This window comes from Rhinichthys klamathensis, unplaced genomic scaffold (genome assembly GCF_029890125.1).
Source record: "Rhinichthys klamathensis goyatoka isolate OS25496 unplaced genomic scaffold, OSU_Roscu_1.1 h1tg000127l_1, whole genome shotgun sequence".
In the NCBI taxonomy this organism is placed as follows: domain Eukaryota; kingdom Metazoa; phylum Chordata; class Actinopteri; order Cypriniformes; family Leuciscidae; genus Rhinichthys; species Rhinichthys klamathensis.
This window is the reverse complement of record NW_026606664.1, coordinates 3,318,429-3,344,290: the sequence shown is the minus strand read 5'-3', so window position 1 is coordinate 3,344,290 and position 25,862 is coordinate 3,318,429. Positions and strand designations below refer to the sequence as shown.

Here is a 25,862-nt window from a genome sequence, read left to right as displayed (position 1 = left end):
ACAAGTTTTAAAATTCATTAATTTGTTTGTTTGATCCTCCAGTGACCATATGCAAAGATTTTCTTTTCTGCTTTGCCAGTGTTTAATTACTCCCCACAGCAACAGATGCACCAGACAGCCAATGATCAGACTGACGGCCCATTGAATGCGGTTCAGAAGCCACACCCACCGCCCCCCACAGGGAGGCTTCTCGTTTTAACAATGTAGATGTGCCCTTTCCAGACCCAAGGGCTCGATGCATATTCACGCATCATCACATGGCTTCCCCTATTCTCTTTTGCTCTCTGTATTGTCCTGGCATCTGCCGGCAGTAATTGTTCCAGCCTGGAGCACAAAGGGTTCGAGGGAAGAGACTCCAGTTGGACCGGTAACACCGAACACTTGTAGGCTGTCTCTAGGGTGAGCTAAATGTGAAGATTTCCACTATAAGCCGTCAAGTACTTTCACTTTAGACAAGTGGTTTATATGAGAGTGAGCCATATAAAACAGCTTTAAATGCCCAAGTGTTCTTTAAGACAGACAAATGAATGCGAAAGGTAGCCAATGCCTGAATTACATTAGAACAGTGCACTTTTAAAAGAGCAAACACACTTGATAGATTAAATACTGGTAAATGATCGATTTTTTTTAAAGAACCACACAATCAAAATACAATATTGTATGTCTATCACTCATTTTATTGTATTTTTCTCCTCAAAAAAACAAAAAAAAAGTTATTTAATGCAAATAACAAAAGTAAAACACCTAAAAGTAGCCCAAAAAAAGCAAATATCAATGCATAAAAAAAAATCTGAAATTCCATCTTATAAATAACAAACCAAGAATGAAACATTTTCAGAATTCAAATGAAAGAACTTCAATGGAAATAGAATAAGATGGCAATGGAATTTCGGAAATGTGTTTCTTACCAACACAATGACTTAAATAACAAATACAAAAAAACAAAAGCAGCTACATGGAACCAAAAACTTGGATGGAAAACTTTTCCTCCACGTACACACAGTGCACTAAATTTACCAGTGACATACATGTATTTTACTACGTCCATGCAAATTGGTTAGGCTATAGTTATCGTTAACAACAGACCGCAGTATCGAAAGGGTTTAATGAAACTTTAAGGCTTGTGTTAGCGTGCGGAAAGCAAATTTGTCAGGATTGGGCGAATATTGCGAGTTCAAAACTATCCGAAGTTGACATTTCATTACAGTGTAAGGCAATACCCTGAGTAACAACAAAAGTTTCAGAGGGGGACACAACAGTCGTAAGGGACAAATATGTACTGACCTGGTGGTCAGCGCAAAAAAAGCTAATCTGTAACCGAAAAGAACGTAAAGATAATGAAGTAATCTTTACGTCATCCAGTCGGTTACAGTAGTAGTGTGTCTCTGCTACAAGTCCTCCTTATCTCGGCTGGGGACAAGCCAAGGACGACGGATCTGTGCGTTTACAAGCCAGGATTGGTTGTGCCCACTCCCTGGCACTCGATAATGTAGGTGTCGGTGTTGCCTGGCTCATCCTCTGCTTTGCGTATAACAAATTTCGCCTGTAAAAGAAAGAAAATTGTAGTAGATTGTAGTCCCCTAGTTTTCCAGGCCCTGTTTACACCTGGTATTAAGATGTGTTTTAGTCGATCGGATCACAAGTAGACGAGGGAGACGCATTCCCGTTTACACCTGGTGTTTTAATCCGTCTCTTTTGTCCACTGTCAACCACTTCTGTCCTGATTTCTTCGAGGGGAGGGTCTATGGGCTTTTTCAGATCTTTCAATCTAATGGACGAAATAAGCTCGTGCAATTTACATATGAACGTGCCCTGAGACAACAGAAAAACACACATAGAGCAGCAGCTTTGGTTTCTGCTCTGACAGCCACAAGACCTGCCAAACGCTGTGAGTGACTGTTAGAAATCAGGAATGCTGAGAACATTGTGCTTGGTCCGTTTTTAGTCTTCAAACCAAACTTGGGTCTTCAGTCGACAAAGTTTAAACCCTGTCTGGCTAGCGCGCTTCCATAATGTTTACGCATTAGGTCAGTAACCGGAGAGTAGGAGGTCTTTTGTGGCTGTTCGAACGCATTCGACCACATGAGCGTTTACACTACGAAAGCAATCTGGTCGAATGCGTTTTCAACTACCTCAAAAGTGGTCGGAAGTGGACAATCTCAAAACGTTTAGACCCGATCGACCAAAACACACCAGGGCCTAAAACAAAAATGCCTATAGGGGTTTTCACACCAAAAGTTCCTATAACTATTGGCAAAAGTACCTACTTTTTGGCGTGTTCGCACCACAGGAACTAGGAACGATTTTAGTTCTAGGAATGCCTTTTGGAGGGGAATAAATTAGCTCCTACTTCACAGTAGGCACTACCAGTGACGTAAGTGTATGTTGATTGGCCAAACGCATGCCATATGAAACACTGGCACCCGCCATTTTTAAAAAGCTGTGTAAACATCCATGAACATGGAAAGCAGCGATAGATGGCGACAACGGCGTCCTCCATCCTCCAGTTGCTGAGTCTCGCACTTAAACGACGTGGCTGTCGGACTGCTTACGTCACGTCAGAGTTTCTACTGAATCCAATGGTCCTAGGAGAAAATTTTGTTCTTGGGGGACCGTTCTGGTGGCTAGTTCCTATAACTGAGCTCCTTAAGATTAAACCACTTATGAGGTGTGTTCATGTCTGAACTTACGTTCGTGAGCAGCTCAGCGACGTGGATTGCCGTTTGCGTGTGGAGGGTGACCGGGCCCGTTCGCATTCTGGATGTGCCGTTCGCCAAGGCCATGAAAATAATAAGCTGTAAAAAGATACATATAATTAGTCTCCAGACGAGCGCGTATTTGTTCCGTCGCTCTGAAACAGTCGAGTGTTTGTGTGTCTGACCTGGTCTTGCAAGAACTCATCCACGCAACCATTGTGTCTGATGTTCCTTAGCAACATTTCAGCAGCCTCGATGCCAACTTTGTCAGCATATACGCCTGGGGACAAATAGAGGGAATACGACCAAAAAAATAAAATGTTCAACTAATATGATCAAGTTAAAGAATGAATCATCCAATTAATGGTAGGGAACATATTGTCTTCTTGTTCAAGCTAAAACTGAAAGCAGAAATGAACAAGCTTTTCTTTGTGACGTATCGCCCTCTAGTGCCAAAACTACAATACTGAACTAATTCTTCAGGCCTGGGCAGCCAGACAACCCTTACCTTTTTTGCCAAGAGCTGACCCTGCAAATATGCAGCCGGTGGATGATTCTGCAATTATTCTGCCAGGAGACAGAAAATATACAGACGTTAGTCAAAACGAAACGAAACCCCCAAACAATTTCAGCAGACAGTTTGAGATCGGATGTACTCACATGATCCCGTTGCCATTTCCACAGGCCTTGTCCTTCTCTTGCAGAGACTGAATGTTGATGTAAAGGTCCTTAATTTCTTTCCTGATAGTGCGAACCGCTGCCGTGGACATGTCCTTCGCCAACTGAACATCAAGAACAATCAGCCGAAGCTTATAGTTAAGTTACTTAAGAGTTGTTGGAAAATAAATGGATTGTTTGACAAACACCAAATGTCACTTTCTGCAAACAATGCTGATTAAAAGGCATAAAACAAAGCATGTTGTGGTTTATATACTTTTTTCAAGGACTTAATCCTAGATTAGTGAGATCATTTCTTTCGACAATAAGTAAATAAAACGAAAAAAGCATGTCGAGCATTAAAGGCCAGTTATGAAAGTAAAAAACAACGAGCAAACCGTTGTGGCTTGCAAATCAGGTTGTGGTTAAGGAGCTTTTTACACAGACTACTTAGGAAAAAAAAAATGTAAATTTGAACTGAGGTAAAAAATAAATATATAAAATAAGCATGTTGTGGTTTAGGAGCTTTTGTCTCAGCGATAGTCTCAGCGTTAGCAAATAATGTGGCGAAAAAATCTAAATCGAAGTAAAAAATGTACACTGTGGTTTCAATGTTATGTAGTTAAACCATCTTTTAAAAAATGTTTTCAATTAGCGTAAGAAAATAAAGTAATAAACTGAGCAGTTAAGCTAACTAAAAAAAAAAAAAAAAAAAAAAAAGAGTTAACAGTCTCATACCTTGAAGGGCAGTACTCCAGCAACAAAGGCCCTTCCATAGATCTTGGTGATGTTTCCTCTTTCGGTCAAGTTGATGGGACTCAGTTCCTTCACAGGGTTCACCTTGATCACCACCTCACCACCTCCCTTAGGATAGTAACCTCTGTTTTCAATGAAAAATAGTTTGAATGCATTTCAGCTTAACACGATTACAATCCGATCAAACTGAACCAAAGTCACGCTTAAATACCTCATTCTTAAATCGCAGTCAAAGTGAACTCCGAATCTCTCCATGATTGGTTTGAAGACCTAGGAGAGATTAGAACATCATTGCCATGACGTGAACAAAATTAGAAGGACGTCCAGTCTGGTCCTGCCCATTGCGCAAATATACATCTACACGTACCTTCATTGTGTAGTCGATCTGAGGTGCCATCTCAGCATTGGTTCCTCCCTTCAGGCACAGCTCGGACGGACCATGAGCAAACAGGGCGCACGGCAGCGATACCTGCATCAGCAGTCCCACGCTTCTACACAAGTCACGACAGACAACAAAAGTAGACTTAAGACCCATTCACACCAAGAATGATAACTATAATAGCATCCACAGGTGTGGATGCTATTATAGTTATCATTCTTGGTGACTGCATGATATTGTTCTGTCTATTATAAGCACGTGCTAAGTTTGTCGTCTGTTGCTTTAAAAGCTTGAGCTCTGTAAAGCTGGATTCTGATTGGCTGTCAATGTTTTTGTCGTATTAGCTGAAAAAAATTGTTGTTGTGAAAGTGATTCCAATGATATAGTTCCTCTGTGCCATTATAGTTTTAGTTGTGGAATAGACTCTTGCTAGTCTTTTACATTTAGATGTATAAAACTATATATTTTTCGTTATCATCCTTAATTTGAACAGCCTTTAGGGCCAAAAATTCTTCATCATAGTGTCGCAAATTTGTGTAATTTCAAGGCTGAGGGGACAATAAGGCATTTTAAAATGTCATGAATGTACCGTTAAAGACTAAAAACGTTCCTTACCCGGCCGTCTGAGTGTCAGCGATGTGATTCCCACCCTTAATTTTCCCAGGAGTGAGGGTAATTTCAGAGGATCCCACTGTGGCTCCCTCCAGATTGCCGTTGCACATGTCTCTCACCAGTTCGAGACCTGACAGATGCTGAGGCCTGGTGACGTTGAATAGGGGGGAGGAGGAGGGGGGGGATGTAGGGAAAACAATTGAAGAGAAAACTAAGTGCGTGCATTTCAAAATCCATTCATTTCGACCAAAAGAATCAGAAATGCTCCATTTATTGACAGAAAATTAGACCTCACATTTTGAGGTTTAATAAGTTTTTATAGGAGCTGCATCTTTATATTTATATTTACAAACAGCCAAATAATTTACACAACAAAGAAAAACATGGGCTATTACAGAGCTCTAATAAGAATCCAGACCTTTTAAAGTAAAAACATGAAGAATTACATGGAAAGTAGCCATGTGCTTCCGTGCCAACTAACAAAGGGCCCCATTAAAAATTCATGTTAAAAGTATTTAATAGCATTTTTGTGGGATAAACAACGGTACAACACAACTTTACTTCATAAACAGTCACATTTCTATATGGTTGACTTCAATAGTTAAGTGTAAATTAAGTAACTGGACTTCAACAACCAACTTTGCTTTGTTTCATGATTCACTATGGAAAGGAAAGGGGGGGAGCATACTGAGCATGTTAGACATATAAAAAACAACTATTTTAATGTACATAAAGCAACATAGAAATAAATATATAATGTGTCTAAAACAAAAATTCCCGTACCTCAAACCCGGGGTGCTTCTACCCGCTCGGATTTTATTTATTTTGATTGACGCCCCTTGGATGCAGCTCATCGCCGCAGACACCCTCAAAATCTGTCCCCCCTTTAAAAAGAAACATCGAGAAAAATGTTTTTAATAATTAACGACAACTACTACATTTAGTTCTTGCGATGCCATTTTAACATATTACATATTGAAACTTTAATCGGAGATATTAAACAAAAAGCCTCGAAAATGAATACTCACCCCTTCCATTACACTTCCGTCCATTTCGAACGTAGTTGCGGCCATTTTCGCGAAAAGCGAGAAATTGTTACGATGTATCAAAGTGCGCGTGATGAGCGACGCGCGTGTGGGAATAAAAACAGAGACAGAGCGCGCGACTTTCACACTGTATGAAAGTTAATATAAACCGGCAAATGACCAGAAACAATGCCGCGATAAACACGAACTTCTTAACAAAAGCTGTGGAACAAGGGAACTGTCCTTTAGAACTGAAATAAGAACTAAACTTGATGCGCAGTTGGGTTGATTCAAATAAATAAAGAATGAGTTGACTTCCTCACAAATTTGATTTCAGCGAATTTCCTGGCAACACGATCACACTCTCTGGCAACTAGTCTTGCCAGTCACTCTGCTATGGTGGACGAGCTTTGGACATGCGCAGACGAGCGATGTCCGATTCGTGGATGAATTGTTCTATTAAATCGGATCTTTTCATTGAATTATATGAATCGGTTCACTATACCGTTTGGTTCATTCTAATATAACTGAGCTGTTTCGAGTGAACTATATGACTCATTAAACTGAGAACCTTCTGAGTATCGGCACATCCATCAGATCTTGGTTCATTTACGAATCAGACATGTTCCAAAAGAGATGGTTATCAGTTTAATGAGTTTGAGCACTAGCAATTTGTCATTAAAATGGTTTTGAAAACCCCTGATTTAACCAATACATGTAATAATTTACATTTGATTTGATTTATTAGACAAATTAATAGTGAAAAATACACTAATTTGTCAAGGATAACACAATAAAGTAAAAAATGGTCTGTGATGTAAAGCACAATAATTTTTTCTGACACGATATTTTTCATATCCAGAGTTAAAGCAGCTTAATATATTTTGTGGATAATATGAAATAAAATAAACAGTACAATTAGTACATCGCACCAAAAGAACATCTTTCTTTCTTTCTTTCTTTCTTTCTTTCTTTCTTTCTTTCTTTCTTTCTTTCTTTCTTTCTTTCTTTCTTTCTTTCTTATAATATTAATTTATTTTTTATTTTGAACTATTCATTATTTCTATTATTTTATTTAACTGTTCTATTCAAAGTTTGTCTTTTTATCAAAAATATTCCCTGAAATATTTGCCCTTGGCCTCAAAGCTCTCTGATTGGGCAGTGGAGCGGGGCGTGAGTGTGACGTAATTTCCGATTAGACCAAAATCGGTTGGGAAACATGGCGGCCGTCATCACTGTGCGGGCTCCATTCGCTTTTATGAGACGCCTGGTATGTTTTTATCTTTCATCTTACACGTATCTTACAGTTGCAATGACCTTTAAAGTCAACAGTTGATTTTTAGATGCCGTTTAGGCGTAAATCAGCGTCTGTAAGCGAGTACAAAACTGGAGAGTCAGAGGAACTAGCAGCCTGCAGCTATCAACAGCTGAAGCAGAAGAACTGTGAATACTTACCATTACCAATATGTAAATGTTTACATTTAATTAAATGTAAACATGAAATATTAACTCTATATTAATATTAATATGTATTAAAGTATATGTGTATAGTGTGTATATACGCACTAACGTTACCTGTCAAAAGTGTGGAATAGCCTAACTCTTTTTGAAGGATTTTTGAAAGAGGTCTCTTAGTAATATATTTATCGCCTCTTAACAATATGTCTCTTTATAGATATGTATTAAATAATCAAATCAATTAATAACTATACTCACAGTTCAAAGGTTTGGAACAAAATCGATTTTTTTTATGTTTTTGAAGGAAGTTTTGCTCACCAAGGCTGCATTTATTTGATCACAAATACAGTAAAAGCACCAATGTTATCACAATTAAAAAAAAAAAAGAGCTTTGCCATCACATGAATAATTGACACTTTAAAATATATTCCAATACAAAACAGTTATTTGAAATTGTAATCATATTTCGCAATTTTGCTGTTTTTACTGTATTTTTGATCAAATAAATGCAGCCTTGGTGAGCAGAAGAGACAATTTTGATTTAAATGATTGCAATCAGCTTTTTTCGTTGGATAATCGCATGTACGTTTCAAATGCACACAAATTTTTTATTAATAATTATAATTTGAAGCAGTGGGTTTGAACATTTGGGCTTTCTGGTTTTGATTTTTGTTTTCCTGTTTAGCATTGCATAATTTATATCATGCAGCGCCATTGAGATTTAATGTCACAAACATAAAAAACTGACTGTTTTTGTTCTGTTGTGTACCGGTATTTCAGGTCTCTTTACGCCTGCACAAGCACTGCTGCTCGAAGGTCCAGGCGGCTTGCCTTGTATACCAACCCCACTCATATTTCCTCATTGCTGGACAACAGCAACGGTTCTTTCGCACTAGCTATGGTGAGTTGGTGAACGTATGTGGGTTCCCAATTAGCAAAATGTATTCATAATCCCTTTATCCTGCTTATTGCAGTTGCAGCGAGGCCAGTTATGCCGTTCAAGCTCTCAGATATTGGGGAGGGAATTATGGAGGTCACTGTTAAAGAATGGTAAGTTGTTGTTGTTGTTTTTTTGACACATACAAGTATCTGCCAGTAGAGGTCGCTATTATCTTTCTATCATCATCAGGTATGTTAAAGAGGGTGACAAAGTCTCTCAGTTCGACAGCATCTGTGAAGTCCAGAGTGACAAAGCATCCGTCACCATCACCAGCCGTTATGATGGAATCATTCGAAAACTCTACTATGATGTCGATTCCATTGCCCTTGTAGGCACACCTCTCGTTGACATCGAAACGGACGCTGGTCAGGGTGAGTATTGATGGTATTTTTTAAGTGCATGACTTTTAGTATTGAGTTATTTAGTTTTTCATTGGCATTTGCAGTGGGAGGTCCTCAGGAGGATGTGGTGGAGACGCCAGCCATGTCCCATGAGGAACACACACACCAGGAGATCAAAGGTCTCAAGACTCATGCCACCCCTGCCGTCAGACGTTTAGCAATGGAGAATACTGTACGGTTTGGATTTTTCTTGCACCAAAACCACACACACACACACACACACACACACACATATATAGATATATATGTGCAGAATATTCAAAAGACATATTGGTGAACAAATGTAAAAAAACAAAAAATTATAGAATTTTTCCTTTTGAATATTCTGTTTAATTCAGAAATACATCACATTATAAAAGTAAAATATAAAAAATGTTATATATAAAAATATGTATTTGTTTATCTTGCAGGCTAGTTTGTTAACTTTAAAACTAATCTTTATATTTTATTTTACATTGGGTATACTTTACCTTGGGTATACCTAAATAAAAATATATATTTGTATATCTTGCCACAAAACCACAGCTTTTTTTTAATAATATGTGTTTCTGAGTGAAACACACATATATGTGTGTGTGTGTTTTACTCAGAAACACATACACCAACACATATGCATATACTGTATGTGTGTGTACATACGTATATACACACACACACACACACACACATAATTTAATATATTTATGTGTGTGTTTGTTTGTATGTATGTGTGTGTGTGTATGTATATATATATATACATACACACAAAAAATGTTGACCCCTAATTAGGAAATATTCTGATTAGGAAAGTAAAAATATATTAATGTATTTAAGTAAATAAATCAAACCCTGAAGTATATAATTAAGTCCTGCGCTAGATTATTTGTTACAGAATAATCAATTTTACCTGGAGCGTTATGGGGTAATTTAAACTATATTTGCAATTAGGATGTTATCAGTAAGTCACAGAGGTACATGCAGAAATCAAACTGAGCATGGCGTCAGCATCGGTGGGGGGTTGACTTTAGCCATTGTCATCAGGGGTCATAAACTCTTCCAGGGGATGGGAAGTTGCTAGGCAGTGCAGTAACCCAATAAATCAAAGTCATGAGATGTAACTAGAAAAGTGGCTAGCCTGTCAGCGTCACATAGTTGGAGAAATTAGTGTTGTTACTATGGCCACAAATGGGGGGCAGGGTGAAGTATTACTAAGGATTTTTGAGCCGTTTCTCTATAACAAAATAAAGGATTTCTGTCTCAAAATCCTCACAGATCAAACTAAGCGAAGTCGTCGGCACTGGAAAAGACGGGCGCATTCTCAAAGAAGACATCCTGAACTTCATAGCCAGACAGACAGGGGCCATCTTACCCCCATCTCCCTTCCAGGAGATTTGTCCTCCCCCTCCTGCGTCTGTAGCACCTTCAACTCCAGCTGCGAAACCCAGAGAGAAGACGACTCCACCTAGTGTACCTACTCCTGTGATCCCTAAACCTGTATTTACAGGCAAAGACCGCACTGAACCAATAAAAGGTTTGTTTGCTTGCCTGTTTTGATTGTTTTATTCGCTTAAATATTTAACGATTTTTTTAAAAAAAATTCAAAGGCTTTCAGAAGGCGATGGTTAGGACAATGTCAGCAGCCCTGAAGATCCCTCACTTCGGTTATAAAGACGAAGTGGATCTAAGCCAGTTGGTCCGGTTGCGCTCCGAGCTGAAGGGCCTGGCTGAGTCACGAGGAGTGAAGCTCAGCTACATGCCGTTCTTCATCAAGGTATGAAAGGGATTTGTGGGGGGCGTAAACCTTATTCAAACCAGGTTTTGATATCGGTATTTTCTTCGTAAACAGGCAGCGTCTCTCAGTCTCCTCCATTTTCCCATTCTTAACTCCTCTTTGGATGAAAACTGCACAAATATCACCTATAAGGTAATGTTTCCATCTAAATAACGATATTTTGGGTTAAATCGATGTAGATCATTGACCACTGGTCTTGACCACTTCTCCAGGCTGCTCATAATATCGGACTGGCGATGGACACCAATCAAGGTCTTCTGGTTCCCAACGTAAAGAACGTACAGATGCTCAGCGTCTTCGAACTCGCAGTGGAGCTCAACCGCCTGCAGACGTTGGGATCGTCGGGACAGTTGGGGACTGTCGACCTCACGGGGGGAACGTTCACGCTCTCAAACATTGGATCGGTAAGTTGAGGGTTGCAGGAAGAACTTTGCTCACTTCTGTAATATAGTGCTAATTCCATAGCTAGCTACGCATGGAAATGACGTAACATTAACTTTGATGTTGATTGCTTCCTGACAGATTGGAGGAACCTACGCAAAACCGGTCATATTACCGCCAGAGGTTGCTATCGGTGCTCTTGGGAAGATCCAGGTGTGTAAAGTTTCACGCTAAAATTTACATACAATTCGGCCTATGTAGTTTGCGAGATTAGGATTGGTGCATATCAAAGCATAATATGTTGGAAAACTTTGCGAAGTATCCATCATTAGCAATAATGATACAATAATGTAGTATGTTCCAATACTGGCATACTAGTTTGTTACATCCTTAGGTATGCACTTTTCATACTTGCATTATAACGTCTTTTTGTACTTTGTTGACATTTGCAAAATTGTGATGTGCCTTTAGATTCATTCTAAAATGTTTTGTTAAAACCTTTTTTAAAAATGTATTTGTTATTATTATTACACTGTTTGTTTGTCTACTATGGAAGCTTGTTTCCACCACAAAAAAAAAAAAAAAAGTAAGATAATTGTGACGTTTTATCTCAGAATTCGGACTTTTTCCTCTCAGAATTGCGAGGTTTTATTCTTTGCGAGGTAATATCTCAGAATTATAACGACTTTTCTTAAAATTGTGAGATATAAAGCCACAGTTGCCAGTTATAAAGTCCAATTCTGAGGTAAAAAATACTGACTTTAATTATCAGAATTGCAAGTTTATGTCTCGCAATTCTGAGAGGAAAAAGTGAGAATTGTTAGATAAAAACTACCTTTTTTATTTTTTTATTCAGTAGCACAAACAAGCTTCCGTAGTCTACGGCTCTGTTCCAAAACAAGCGAGTTCCCTATGTAGGCAACAGAAGCAGATGTTGCCATCTAAGATATACATCATTTTTGGCCAAGATCTGTGGCAGAATCACATGTATGCTTGGCCAATCCCATAATCCATTCTGACAAGGTCAATGGCCGACAAAGCCAATATGATGAAATTATTCACTCAGTACACAAAAAGATTATTGTGTAGTTTAATCTACTTGATTTTACAAAAATATTTATGTGCGTTATGCATTTTAACGATTACTACAGTATTGCTAACAACATCCTAACGTTAAACTCAGTTGAAATCAATTGTGAACATTGCAATTTTTATGGCCTGCATATATATATATATATATATACAGTTTACAGTTGTGGTCAGAATTAATGGCACCCCTGGTAAATATGATCAAAAATGGCTGTAAAAAATAAATCTTTTCAAAAAACCTTTCATTGAAGTAAAAGAATTGAAAGTGCGGGGGAAATCACATTATGAAATAAAAATGTTTTTCTCCAAAACACGTTGGCCACAAATATTAAATTTGGCACCCTTTTATTAAATACTTTTTGCAATCTCCTTTTGCCAAGATAACAGCTCTGAGTCTTCTCCTATAATGCCTGATGAGTTTGGAGAACACCTGACAAGAGATCAGAGACCATTCCTCCATACAGAATCTCTCCAGATCCTTCAGATTCCCAGATCCATGTTGGTGCTTCTTACGGTGGCCGAGAGAGCTCAACGCGCTGCAACTGAAGAAAACACATGCAAATAGAAAACAACGCGTGCAAATAGAAAAAAACACATGCAAATAAAATAAAACGCATGCAAATTGAAAAAAAAACGTGTGCAAATAAAAAAAAACACATGCAAATAAAATAAAACGCATGCAAATTGAAAAAAAAAACGCGTGCAAATAAAAAAAACACCCGCAAATTAAGAAAACATCTTCATCAGTTTCACAACACACGTGTGCTCCAAATACTCACAACACAACCAAATACAGAAAACGCGCTGCAAATAACACAGAGCACAACGGAAATGTTTCCAGGGGAACCAAATAAGTGACGAACCCGGCTGGGACGTGCTCATAGACAGTAAAAGACGTGCTGGCATAGATATCCATAAATCTATGCGTGCTGGTGCTTACAGCTTAAAATTATACTTTATTTATTTGTTTATTTATTTATTTGTTTGTGCAAAACATACAGAGATTACATATTTTTATGACATACAACTTGTATACAATGTACAAAATGTATTAACAATATGTTCAATGTCATCAGAATACAAATGAGAAAAGAACAATGAGCTGGAAACTAAAATAAATAAAAAAGATAAAGAAGAAAAACATGAAGGAAAGATATGTATCTATAGATCAGTTACACTGTACAAATTGTTTCATGTTATTACATTTTCATAAAGAAAAGTTTCGTAAGAAATGTTAGGTAATGTAGGGTCCAAAATTTTAAAGTTGAGACACAGATATATAACGCATATTTTAAAAGCTTTTTTTGTAAAATAAAAATAAAAATGTATTAGCATCCGTTATGTTAACAGCATTATATTTCTGTCGTAAGACCAGCTGATGGACACCGTGCTGCGTTGTCATGGGAACATCCCAGGTGAAAATAATGAGGAAATTATGTTGTCTTTAGTTGCTCCCTTCATCAAGTGCGCTCCACACGGCTACATAACAGCACACTAGAGCCCTGCTCCCTCCACAGTCCCACTTTAAGGGCTCTGCAATCTGCCATTCGAAGGGAGTATGGCATAGGGAAGCTCACGAGCAATAAGCACGTCTCAGCCGGGTTCGTCACTTATTTGGTTCCCCTGGAAACATTTCCGTTGTGGTCTGTGTTATTTGCAGCGCGTTTTCTGTATTTGGTTGTGTTGTGAACTTTTGCAGCGCGTTTCCTTATTTGGAGCACACGTGTGTTGTGAAACTGATGAAGATGTTTGTTTTAATTTGCAGGTGCTTTTTTCTATTTGCACGCGTTTTTCTCTATTTTTTCTCTTCATTTTGTGCTCCGTAACACATTTTTGTGTTGATTTTGATGTTTGTTTTGGATCGTTGTCCTGATGGAAGATCCAACCACGGCCCATTATAAGATTTCTAGCAGAAGGCGTCAGGTTTTGATTTTTTATCTGTTGGTATTTGCTTGAATCCATGATGCCATGTATCTGAACAAGAAGTCCAGGACCTCCAGCAGAAAATAGGCCCACTACATTAAAGATCCAACAGTATATTTAACCGTAGGCATGGGGTACTTTTTATCACTGTTTGCACAAAACACATCTGGCAAAAAGCCCTTTTTTTGTTTCATCTTACCATAGAATCCGGTCCCTTTTGAAGATCCAGTCGTGTCTGACAACTGAATATGCTGGACTTTGTTTTTGGAGGAGCGAGGAGGATTTTTTTTTTAACCCTCCCAATGTGGTGATGTAGAGGTTGTTAGATATTTTTTTTTAGGCTTTCTGGCACCAAGACTCAAGTAATCTCTGTATTTCTCCATCTTTGATCCTTGGAGAGTCTTTGGCCTCTCAAACTTTCATCCTCACCGTCCATTAAGGCAATATAGACACACGTCCTCTTCCTGGCAGATTCGTAACATCTTTAGTTGATTGGAACTTCTTAATTATTGCCCTGATGGTGGAAATGGGGATTTTCAATTCTTTAGCTATTTTCTTACAGCCACTTTCTATTTTGTGATGCTGCACATCAGAACTATATTCTTTGGTTTTACTCATTGTGATGGATGATTAAGGGAATTTGGCCTTTGTGTTTCCTCATATTTAAACTCCTGTGAAACAAGAAGTCATGGCTTGACAATTTCATGTTCCTAGTCAACCTGGTGTGATTAAAAAAAAGTAAATATTAATGGGAATATACTTCAGAGATATTTTTCTCGTAAAAAATTCTAGGGGTGCCAATAATTGTGGCCAATGTGTTTTGGAGAAAAACATTTATTTCATAATGTGATTTCCCCCCCCACTTTCAATTATTTTACTTCAATGTAAGGTTAGATTTTTGCAATTTTTTTAATGAAAGATCAAAAGGATAAACAATGCAGAGTTATTTTTTACAGCCATTTTTTATCATATTTACCAGGGGTGCCATTAATTCTGACCACAACTGTATAATATATATATATATATATATATATATATATATATATATATATATATAATATGAGAGAGCATCCGTATGTTTGTATGCTGCCATTAGTATGCCATTATCAAGTGGCATTATCTTTTTTTGCGCTCTCCTCAGGTGCTGCCCCGGTTCAACCACAAGGACGAGGTAGTGAAAGCACACATCATGAACGTGAGCTGGTCCGCCGACCACCGAATCATCGACGGAGCCACCATGTGTCGGTTCTCCAACATGTGGAGATCGTACCTGGAAAACCCCGCCACCATGGTCCTGGATCTAAAATAGAAAGCACACTTTCTCCAAGCTCTTCTAGACATATGACTCCGTATCCCGACACTAAAGATTTTTTCGTTACTGGGGCACAGCTATTTGAGCCATTGGTCTCATGACTGTTGCACATAAAGAACATTTCAACAATGTCATGAAGCTAATAGCTTACTGGTGTTTTGTTGTTTTTCTTGTGATTCTCTCCTCTTGTTGCCTTACTTATTAAAGATGTTACATCTACCAGAACGTATTGTTGAATGTTAGAGAATATGAACTTAATGTAGCAATATGAGAACTCACACATGATCTTTTTTTGTATATGAACTTTCTATATACTGTAAAGCCTCCAATGGTGTTGCACAGGGGTTTTTAATATCAGCGATGAACAGTAGTGATTATTTGTTAGTGGTTAACATCTCTAAAAAAGAATAAACTCATGAAAATGTCACCTCAAAATCAAAAGAAATGACATTTCTAGAATTACTATTACTATTGTGTCATTTAAAAAAATTACTGTTCCTAAAAATTGACACTTCTTGAAGCAAAATATAATTTCTTGTCTAGGACATGTTCTTGATTCACGTTTTTTCACTTCTGCTTTTCTCTCCAGTCATTGTTTTTAAAGGACAATGGAAGTATATGTGATTCTAACTATAGCTGTGGGGAATCTGTACTGATACGTCCTCTCATCTTCTCTGGTGTGACGATTCTTGTTGGAGCATAATGTTCTGCCACTCATGAATAATGCGAGTTTCCTTGAGAGATCTTTGTTTAAGTGTGTGAATTTCAAAGGAAAGTGTTTTAATAAATTATACATTTGAGAAACTTTATACTCCACTCAGTATTTTATTATTCCATCTCATACATGGTGAACTCCAGGAGCCAGAATGAGCACAGCAAGTAAATCTTGTAGGATTTATGATCGTTAGACAAGTCAAACAGTGTGTATCAGTAGGGGGCGGAGCCTGTGTCTCATTCTCAGCTCACAGTTTAAAGCCCAACACAAACTAAAAAGTTTTTAGCTGAGCATCTGTTACGGAAAGAACATGCAGGTAAGGCTTTTATACATATCTGAAAGATTTTCTTAGATTTCTTAAACATTAGTTTAATGTAACAGGATTAATTGTATTCTAGGTTAACTATAGTACTAAAACTGATCAAAGAATAAATTAAATGTTTGATTTAATCTGAATTCATTTATTTTAAGCAACCAATACTAATAGATACATTAGAAGATAGTATTAGCAAAATAAGACCATAAATATTGGAAAATTTAGTATAAAAAAATAATAATGTAGCATGTTATTTTTTATTATTTTAAATTAACAAAATCTAAAATCATCTATTACTAATATCAATCAAATTAATAAAAACGTATTATTCTGTAATATGCATGTTGTTGTTTTTTTAAGAAAATAATACTATTATTCAGCAAGGATGCATTCAATTATTTAAAAGTGACAGTAAAGCTATTTAATTTTAGAAAAGATTTCTATTTCAAATAGAATGATTTCTGGAGGATCATGTGACACTGACTGGTGTAATTATGCTGAAAAAACAGCCTTGATCACCGGAATAAATTACATTTTAAAATATATTAAAATAGGAAACGGTTATTTAAAATTGTAATAATATTTTCGATCAAATCAATAAAGCATAATAAAAAATAAAGAAACTTGATTTTAACAAATAGATACTGTATATTGTGTACCTTTTCATATGACAAATGACTGTAACAATGTTGTTCTCAATCCAATTACAAAAGAAAGAAGAGAAAACGGGGAAGGGACCCCAGGAGAAAAGCAAAAGCTCCCTTAGAAGGAAAACATCCAAGGAAAACCCTCAATCATCACTGATCCCCATCCAGAGGGGACGCGGCTCAACCTGGACGATGAAGAAGGAACCGAGAAACCAAAAGTTACCATCAGACAGAGACGAGCAGCTCATCCACTACCAGACCACCCCAGAAAGACGCTTCTCCACTGACCGAGCACGTGAAATAATCAAACGCATTGTTGATGAAAGACTCGAGAATGTGGAGTACAGCTGCGCATGCGCGGTCGTCTCCAGGGAACTGTCTGACTGCATTAAAACGGCTGTAAAGAAGCTGCTGAATGATCGATATAAGCTGGTCTGTTATGTGGCCATCGGGCAGCTGAATGACTCGGCGGTGAACTGCTCCAGTAGAGCCGTCTGGAGTCCCCCTGCAGACACATTCACTGAATATATCTATAAAAACAGATCCTTATTTGCGCTTTGCGTTTTGTTTGCTGTGTATAAAGAGTAGCATAAATAATTATTCAAATCTGTCACCTGCTCTCAAATCGATTAATCGCTACATATGTGTAAACGTACACACACACACACACACACACACACACACACACACACACACACACACACACACACACACACACACACACATAACCTTTAGTATATACCAACCTGTATGTAGGCTATATACACATACAAACATTAGGCTATATCAGAGACTATTTATAAAAGGACTTTGGCTATATATTTTCGAACTTTTATCTTGATTAGGCTACTCGTACTCGATTTGACAGCACTGTAGCCTATTTCATTACTCCAGTCTTCAGTGTCACGTGATCCTTCAGAAATCATTATAATGTAAACAGTTGTGCTGATATTTTCGTGGAAACCATAGTACATTTTTTTCAGTATTATTTAATAGAAAGTTAAGTAGAACATTAATTTGGAATACAAATATTTTCTCTTATGAATGCCTTTACTGTCACTTTTCAACAATTTTAATGGTTGCTTGCTGAATAATTTCTTGGAAAAATTATCCCAAATGTGCATATTACAGATCAAATACTGATCTTTTATTTGTTAATTTAATTGATTTTAGTAATACAAGACCATATTATTATGTCCAATTATTCTGTTAATTTAAAATAATAATAACATGTTAAATCAAGACTTTTGGAAATAATTCTGCCAGTATTTATGTCTCGCATTGCTAATACTATCTGCTAATGTATCTAATATGTTAACTATATTTAAAAAAATTATAAACATACAGTAAATAAATTTGTTAATAAATTTGCATTGTTTTTTATATACTTTCTTTGTTAAAAATGGTATAGAAAAGGCACAATTTGTTGTCATATTGCTTGCAAAACAGCGTGTTTAACTGCAACAAAACATGAGGAATATTTCACATTTATGGTGTGCTAATAACTGCATGATATACTCAGGAAATTTAAATATTCTAACTATAACATTAAAAAATTTCTACTAGCAGCAGTCATAATTTGCAAATATATGGCCTATACCTAACAGCGTTGTTTTGAAACTTTGTTAATCAGGTTAATGTCGCTATTCTTGAAAGCATGTCTGGTGCGGTAAAGTATGCAAAAGCAGACAGCTGCTCTTGTGCCAACTTTAACATGTGACCACACTATTCCCAGTGTTGTCTCCGGTTAAATATAGACACTGGCCAGACTTAAGCTTCAAGAGGGAAGACCATGACAATCACAGAGGGATAATTACTTCAAAATCAATTCTTTCAACACAGATCACACTTCTTGGAATTGTCAGAGGACTTATACTAGTGATACAGCAATGGGCGCTAACTTGGTACAGACATGGTATATAGGCGCTGGAAGGACAATATGACCAAATGAGAGTGGTAAGAATTACACTTTGGTATCTCAAAGTTGCTTTAACGCCAGACACGGCTTGTGATATCCACAGTACTAATTCAAATGTGTCCTATCAAATGTTAATAGTTTTGCAGTGCATACACTTTTTCTGGCCAGTAAAATGGCTTGTCTGCTGCCTTAGGCTAGCAAAATGTGTGTATGAAGTGATATTTGGGACTCTGTATCATCATGACGGGGCTCACGGTGTGCTGTGGGACAGTAAACTCCGTCAAGGCTCTGTGGGAAACCCGGATAAAGAAAAGCAAAGATGAACTGAAGAAGGAGAGCGAACAGAGAGACAAGAGAGCAGTGGGTAGGTACGTGCACTACTGTCAGTATCCCATGGGAATCATAATGGTTCTTAGTAGGTCATGACCTTAAAAAGGGTTGCAGGTCTCTAAATACAAATAATAACCATAAAATCATGAATAGTTAGGATAACAAAATACTTTTAATCATCAAACGCTAAGTGTACAATCGAACTCTATGACTCTCCTGTTACTTGGTAGAAGCTAGTCAAATTAGGCAGATGGCAAGTTGGCAACATGGAAAAGTTGCATGACAGGACATTATTCTCAAAGACCATGAGCTTAACTATGCAAGGTAAAAGATACATACATTAAATGTGATTTTGGGGTTTGGTACTGCGTTGGATCGATGTCGACACTATGTCCAATGTAAAATCTGGGACCTAAAGTAAAACCGGTTGAGAATCACTTCACAGTCTGTGCTTTTGTCTATCCCAAAACTGCAGTTAACATTGAACGTTTTTTAATAGTTTAAAATCTTTGACATAGGTTAACAGGTGCCTGGGAGGATCGTATCACTTTGGCCAAGCTAAAGGAAAAAGTTGTGACTGAGGAAGGACGTGTCATCCTTCGGATTGAAAAGGAGGAGTGGAAGGTAAGGCTCTTTGTGATTTGTTCTTTGTGAGTTTGAGCTCAATATCATATTAGAAGTCAGTAAGCAATGCTGTTATCTAGAGAGAACGGTGATTTAAGGCATATAAATCATATAATGGGTGATTAAAAATAGGTCTTGTCCAAAAGGAGCGGACAAAGCACTTGCACTGCTGAGGCTTACACTCGCCGGGGTTTCATATCCTGCTCCTGGAGGGTTACATTACTGCATTGCAGGGGTTGCCTTCAATCTGCTTGGAGGTTTCTAGTAATCTTGAAGACATTGAATAGTTGGTTCAGGTGTTTAAGGTTGTAGCTGCCAGTAGTGGACTGCAAGGGCTAAGGCTGCGGTTTGGGACAGGACTTTGGGCAAGGGTGCCAAATCCTGCTTCTAGAGGGCCAAGCTCCTGCAGATTTTAGCTTCAACCTGCCATCAACATATCCTGCCTGGACACATCTAGTAATTTTAAAGACCTTAATTAAGTGGTTCAGGTGTGTTTGGGGTTGGAGCTAATGCCACGTTTGAGACAAGATTGGATGTGGAAATATCCCAATTGAAATGTCCCACTTCAGACATCAGTGAGTTCCAGTTCACATGTTGACCACATGATGTCTCCATGACACAAAGAGAGCATTTCATGTTTTTGTGTCAATTATGGCAAAACAGAAAAATATCAAAATTCTGCCATTTGCTTAAAAACAGCTGCATAAAAAGCTTAATTTAATGTATCATTATATAAACATAATGTCTAAATTAAAGTTTATTACATTTGATAAGGTAGCTCAAGGCTATGCTCATTAGAAGCAGGACTTGCCGCCATCGTAGAAGTGACATCAAATGACTTGCCTCGCTGAGGTCAGGGTTGATCGATCTGCCCTGAGATCACAGGTCGAATGTCCTACTTCTGAGTGGCATTACAAGATGTTATATTCAAATATGAGGTGGGGAAAATCTAAATTTCAAGCTGTCTGGAATGCAGCATAAACTCTACAGGATAATGGCTCTCAAGGAGCAGGATTAGAGTCCCCTGACTTAGGGCAAAGATTCTGAAAGAGTTAATACTTTTAAATGGTCAAGGACAATACTACTGCCCAGATATTATTGAGATAAATAACATCTTCAATTAAACAAAAAATGGATGGATTGTTTGGTTCTCACTCTTGGAACCTTGACCCTTTCTGCAGACTCTTCCTCCAGCTCTGGTCCAACTCTCCCAGATTCAAGAATGGCAGTTACACCGAACAGGACTTCAAAGAATTCCACGGTTCATCTCGAGCTTTGAGTCTCTCATAGTCTTGGACTTATCTCGTAATTCAGTCATGGAGATTCCCAGAGAGATTGGTCAGTAAGAAAATAGGTGGAATCTGAACAAACTTTGATGAATTTCTTTAGTTAAAGTAACTCTCAGATATGCTCTTCTAACCAACAGGCAAACTAACTCGGTTAAGAGAGCTGATGTTGAGCTATAACAGAGTGAGCTACGTACCAGAAGAACTTAGTTGTTGTGAAAATCTGGAGAAACTGGAACTTGCAATGAATCGAGATCTGGATGAGCTGCCCACCCAGGTATTTATAACACTGAATGCCTATATATACACCGCATATTTTGTCTATATGTCCCTATATAAACCCATCACCTGTTTTTACTTTAATCCAAATTTCCTTAGCTTAGCAATCTTAAGAAGCTGTATCACTTGGACCTCTCCATGAACCACTTCACCACCATTCCAGATTGCGTGGTCAACCTTCCTTCTCTTGAGTGGCTAGACATGGGCAGCAACATTTTGGAGAGTTTGCCAGACGATATTCACAGGTAAAAATACTATTTGGTCCATCAATGCCTAATAAAACCAAGACTTTGTAATGGATCTGATGACCTTTATGTCACGTTTTAATTGTAGAATGGAGAAACTTCATACCCTGTGGCTCCCAAGAAATGAACTAGAGTACCTGCCAGACAACATCAGTCGCATGCAAAGCCTGGACACACTAGTTCTGAGCAAAAATAAACTACGAGACATTCCTCCGCTTATGGAGGGCATGAGTAACCTCAGGTAAGCACAAATATTTTGCTTAATTTGTAGAACGTTATTGGAAACCAATAAAAAGCTTCACAAAAGCAAAACAGTGATTCTATAGGAACGACTAAAGCCCTGAACATATTTCAAGCAAATACGTGAATGCAAATTCTTTGAGGACTTAATTGTAACGATTGGCGATGCATTCGTGTCTGGATATTTACAAATCATTATGATTACCAAGCTTAAAATGCTCATTCTGCAGGTTTGTGAATTTCCGAGACAATCCTTTGACGTATGAGGTGACGCTTCCTGATTTAAAAGAGGATGTAGACGAGGAAGAGAATGACAGGGAGATGTTTGGTCGCGAGTTCATGCACTACTACATCCAAGAAGCCCGGAAAAGAGGTTATGCCGTACTCAATATGTATTGTGTGCAAAACTTGTAGCAGAACTTTATTCTAAAATATTACATAAATAAAACAGAACTGGAATTAAAGCCTTTAGAGCCTCTTAATGACCAACTTTTGCATTACATGTCTATTGCAGGATCCCAAACTTTCACGTCACTGCTAAATGTGACGCTGGACGGCGTGTCAGAGACAGCATCATCTTTGTGACTTGCATGCTGGCTTCTGTCTGCTCATCTGCCTTTTGGACTGATTTTCCGGTCCATCATGTCAAGTATTGTCCCCCCCAAGTCCTGTGGAGAGCGCTTCTTTCTTTTAAATGTTTTGTTGCCTGTCATTTGTTGGAGTTGCTTCTTCCTGCTAGTATGTCATAAGTAATGTTCGTGGATGAACTAAAATAAAAAACTCCATAAACATTGATAAAATAAAATGAAGCATATGTTTCCTGCACTTGTGCTTGTTTGTCTTAAGAAGGCTGTTTAGATTCATCTCTATTCTGATTGGCTGTGGGAATGGCAGTTAGTAACACATTCTCCAATGACACATCTCTGCTTGTGTAGTATCTCAGACTGGTTTTAAAGCCTTTTTGCTGGAGGTAATACACTCTTCCATGGTCAATCAGGTGCTTACAAAGCCGCCCGATCTGTTCCCGATCTTCAACTGACATCAAACTGCAAGAAAGAACGTTTAAAAATTAAATCAAGAACTTAACATAATACTTATTGGTCGATCAGCAGAAAACTCACCCGTTAAGGGTATCTGGCACAGCTTCCTCGCTCATCTCATGTTCTTCCTCTTCGCCTGTTTTTTCTGTTATCTTGGAGCTGAATTTTCTCATACCGCAAGTGGCCCAGCTCGACATGCGCTGGAAAGCAGCAAACTCTTCTGGTCCAAGACCTTTCTGTCTGAAGAACTCTTTTCCCACGTAGTGTCTCCAGTCGCAACGGTGGTGGCAGCAAAGAGCGATGGCCAGTCCTGACACTATGAGCTCTTCACCAGTTTCCCTGCCTTCGGTTGAGGGAACAGGCTTCATATCATCACCAGCACCCTCCGTATGATTAAGTTTTACACGCTTGGTAGGAGGGTCATCATCTTTGTCAATGCAGTTGTGCTCAAATAAACACCGAAGGGCCAGATCTGTGGATATAAGTTGATACATCAATCTTGCAGGACTAATACCATGATAATATTTATGAAGTTTATTGAATTCTAGTCTACCAGTTGCTGCACCACAGAGGTGCTTCCCAACACCAATAACAGGAAGTCGCTTTTCTCTCAGGAGAGGAACTTTCACTGAAAGGAAATATTATTTATGAGAAGATCAAAGAAAATCTCAGAAAAATTTATATTATAATATATTAACACCATTAGGAACTGTATGAGAAGCTTACGCACGTAAATCAAGGTGCTGAATATCAACCTGAAGCCTATCAAAAGTCGAGTCTGCATTTTTGTGCTTGCCATCTACCTTAAAAACACATCAAATTCAAATGTAACCTCACTTTCGAGCAGAAAGAACAATATTTTTCTATATTTGAAGAAAGGATAGCTTCATGCAAAGGACACCACACCTTAAAGCGAGTACTGGACCTTTCCACAAGTAAAAAATGGACATTTTCAGCTGCTTTAAGAGCAATGTGAATCCAATGGGACAGTTTTCCCTTCCCTGCCCCAAACTCTATGTAGCATCTGTTTGGGCTGAGCAGTTCCAAAACCTCCATGTTTCCAAGAATAGAGGCCTGTGAAATTAGATATTATGAATATGAACACTGCTTGAAAATAAAGACCATTTATACAGAGCAACTTGAGCAAGGATGGGCAACTTCGGTCCTGGAGGGGCCACTTTCCATAAATCACCCCTTTTTTTACGCTCTTCCCTCCATCAAGTTCACTCGGATGTACGTCACTGAAAAAGTGCAAAAGTGCCAACTACTGTCCAAACCCTTGCAATGTGTTTAAATGGAATGCCCAAAGCCTTTGATCACTTTGAATCAGAGTAGACTTGCTCCCTCTGTCAAAATCGAGGCCTTCCAGGACTGACGTTGCCCACTGTTGATATTGAGTATGTATAGTTTGTCAGTTCTGGAATGCTTTACCTGTTGCTTGAGGTGTTTAAAAGCAGAATCTCCATTCTTTGGGTCATTTAGAGGCTCATATAGAGCAGAATGTGAGAGTGTTGTTTCCACGAGTTTGGTATTTAGACCTGAGGAAAAGAGATTAGAATCCCTTTACAATAAAATGACAATAAACCCTCCAACATCAAAGCTACCAATTCTTATTTTCCATATTTGTTCATCTTTTGATATCTAATTAATGCGTAACATAAACAGATTTAGTAGTCATGTGATAAAACCTAAATGACACCTGCATACCTTGTAATGCAGTTTTGAGTTTCACTATCAACTCATCCAGTTCCTCTTTGGATCGATCAGCAATGGATATCTGCATTAACACATCATTATTAAGCCCATATCTTCTTTAAAGCCATGTAATTTTAATATATGCTCAAATAGGCAGTATGATCACCTCATCTATGGTTTCATCTTGATTTTCACACCCAGCATTGATGTCCTTCACGTAATAAATCTAATATATATATATATATATATATATATATATATATATATATATATATATATATATATATATATATATATAATCAAACATAGCAGTCATTAGCGCAAGAACTGTGAAATTCAAGAAAAAGTAAGAAAAATAACATATTGAGGGATAAGGGTTGGTGGAGTTATTCATACATACAGGTTTTGGTTTCTCCTTGGAGTTACATTTCTTCAGGTGTTTAGCCAAATTATCTTCAAATACAGTGCTGTTTAAAACAGGAGATGGTTTTTGACCATAACATAAAAGCTCTACACATCTACCATTGTCCAAGACATGGGACAAAACTCAGCTATGTTTGTCAATATTCATATCAAATAATTTTATTTAATTTCGAACTGGCTGTAATACTTCTGTATGCATAAATCTGAAGCTCTGGAATGATTTCTTTGATTCAATTTGTACTGAACTATACTTAAAGTTTATATTTCTACAGTAATAACTAAGTTTATATAACTACAGAAACCTCTCCAAACTTTCTAGAAGAGTTAAAGTCTTACTGTTTGGGGTCCAAAGGACAGGGGATTCGTTTTTTCTCACTCTCTTCGCCCTATATGAAAATGACATCAAAGTTTATGCACGGTAAGAAGAAGCGCGTCCATTCAGAGCAGGACCACATGGACATTGTAACGTACAGCATTTGCATGTTCCCCGCAGAAGGTTTTCCCACTTCCAACAATCATCTTGCAGTATCGTTTCTTTTTTACTACATAAAAAGCACATCGTCCAGGTAAAGGCGCTGACACGCCGTCCGCTGTGGATCCCTCCATAGTATACTGATGACGCAACTGAACTGACTACTAACTTCCGCAAGACATTTTAAAATAAGAGACATGAACGACCGAGATGAGGAATAAACGTATAAAAA

The 25,862-nt window shown here is 37.9% G+C and overlaps 4 protein-coding genes across 5 annotated transcripts; 2 read left to right on the top strand and 2 right to left on the bottom strand.

Annotated features, from left to right (window-relative positions):
• Positions 1-1,275: 1,275 nt before the first annotated feature.
• rtca (RNA 3'-terminal phosphate cyclase) lies at positions 1,276-6,542 on the bottom strand. The gene is made up of 11 exons (XM_056256563.1): positions 6,129-6,542; positions 5,884-5,984; positions 5,104-5,247; positions 4,477-4,600; positions 4,321-4,379; positions 4,092-4,233; positions 3,357-3,478; positions 3,205-3,263; positions 2,882-2,976; positions 2,691-2,795; positions 1,276-1,543 (listed from the first exon to the last, which is right to left on the bottom strand). Exons 1-11 carry the CDS (start codon positions 6,171-6,173, stop codon positions 1,445-1,447), a joined length of 1,095 nt encoding a protein of 364 aa, XP_056112538.1. The 5' UTR covers positions 6,174-6,542; the 3' UTR covers positions 1,276-1,444.
• Positions 6,543-7,294: 752 nt separating this feature from the next.
• dbt (dihydrolipoamide branched chain transacylase E2) lies at positions 7,295-16,209 on the top strand. Its single transcript, XM_056256561.1, has 11 exons — positions 7,295-7,395; positions 8,364-8,484; positions 8,558-8,633; positions 8,713-8,894; positions 8,969-9,096; positions 10,176-10,434; positions 10,508-10,674; positions 10,750-10,827; positions 10,908-11,099; positions 11,218-11,289; positions 15,230-16,209. Exons 1-11 carry the CDS (start codon positions 7,345-7,347, stop codon positions 15,395-15,397), a joined length of 1,494 nt encoding a protein of 497 aa, XP_056112536.1. The 5' UTR covers positions 7,295-7,344; the 3' UTR covers positions 15,398-16,209.
• Positions 16,210-18,813: 2,604 nt separating this feature from the next.
• On the top strand, positions 18,814-22,605 carry lrrc39 (leucine rich repeat containing 39). The gene is made up of 9 exons (XM_056256560.1): positions 18,814-19,034; positions 19,190-19,364; positions 19,845-19,950; positions 21,132-21,288; positions 21,377-21,513; positions 21,615-21,760; positions 21,849-22,001; positions 22,231-22,373; positions 22,515-22,605. The coding sequence occupies exons 2-9, from the start codon at positions 19,237-19,239 to the stop codon at positions 22,583-22,585; spliced, it is 1,041 nt and encodes a 346-aa protein (XP_056112535.1). The 5' UTR covers positions 18,814-19,034; positions 19,190-19,236; the 3' UTR covers positions 22,586-22,605.
• trmt13 (tRNA methyltransferase 13 homolog) lies at positions 22,394-25,778 on the bottom strand. 2 transcript variants are annotated; one of them, XM_056256559.1, is made up of 11 exons: positions 25,630-25,778; positions 25,495-25,544; positions 25,136-25,202; positions 24,902-24,961; positions 24,748-24,817; positions 24,472-24,578; positions 23,947-24,114; positions 23,771-23,843; positions 23,594-23,668; positions 23,122-23,512; positions 22,394-23,046 (listed from the first exon to the last, which is right to left on the bottom strand). In XM_056256559.1, the coding sequence occupies exons 1-11, from the start codon at positions 25,762-25,764 to the stop codon at positions 22,842-22,844; spliced, it is 1,401 nt and encodes a 466-aa protein (XP_056112534.1). In that variant the 5' UTR covers positions 25,765-25,778; the 3' UTR covers positions 22,394-22,841. The 2 variants fall into 2 exon arrangements, with proteins under 2 accessions (XP_056112534.1, XP_056112533.1); XM_056256558.1 differs by having other exon boundaries at positions 23,122-23,668.
• Between the last annotated feature and the right edge of the window lie 84 nt (positions 25,779-25,862).

What these genes read in the sequence shown, in the direction of transcription:
- rtca (XM_056256563.1), bottom strand. Translation starts at nt 6,173, where the DNA reads ATGGCCGCAACTACGTTCGAAATGGACGGAAGTGTAATGGAAGGG. An exon ending in AGAAGCACCCCGGGTTTGAG is followed by an intron (nt 5,248 to 5,883) that starts GTACGGGAATTT and finishes CAACGTCACCAG; the next exon opens with GCCTCAGCATCTGTCAGGTC. An exon ending in GACTGCGATTTAAGAATGAG is followed by an intron (nt 4,234 to 4,320) that starts GTATTTAAGCGT and finishes CATTGAAAACAG; the next exon opens with AGGTTACTATCCTAAGGGAG.
- dbt (XM_056256561.1), top strand. Translation starts at nt 7,345, where the DNA reads ATGGCGGCCGTCATCACTGTGCGGGCTCCATTCGCTTTTATGAGACGC. An exon ending in GTTCTTTCGCACTAGCTATG is followed by an intron (nt 8,485 to 8,557) that starts GTGAGTTGGTGA and finishes TGCTTATTGCAG; the next exon opens with TTGCAGCGAGGCCAGTTATG. An exon ending in GTGCTCTTGGGAAGATCCAG is followed by an intron (nt 11,290 to 15,229) that starts GTGTGTAAAGTT and finishes CGCTCTCCTCAG; the next exon opens with GTGCTGCCCCGGTTCAACCA.
- lrrc39 (XM_056256560.1), top strand. Translation starts at nt 19,237, where the DNA reads ATGACGGGGCTCACGGTGTGCTGTGGGACAGTAAACTCCGTCAAGGCT. An exon ending in GACAAGAGAGCAGTGGGTAG is followed by an intron (nt 19,365 to 19,844) that starts GTACGTGCACTA and finishes TCTTTGACATAG; the next exon opens with GTTAACAGGTGCCTGGGAGG. An exon ending in CCAAGAAGCCCGGAAAAGAG is followed by an intron (nt 22,374 to 22,514) that starts GTTATGCCGTAC and finishes TGTCTATTGCAG; the next exon opens with GATCCCAAACTTTCACGTCA.
- trmt13 (XM_056256558.1), bottom strand. Translation starts at nt 25,764, where the DNA reads ATGGAGGGATCCACAGCGGACGGCGTGTCAGCGCCTTTACCTGGACGA. An exon ending in TGTCCTTTGGACCCCAAACA is followed by an intron (nt 25,203 to 25,494) that starts GTAAGACTTTAA and finishes TGTTTTAAACAG; the next exon opens with CACTGTATTTGAAGATAATT. An exon ending in GTGCCAGATACCCTTAACGG is followed by an intron (nt 23,047 to 23,121) that starts GTGAGTTTTCTG and finishes TCTTTCTTGCAG; the next exon opens with TTTGATGTCAGTTGAAGATC.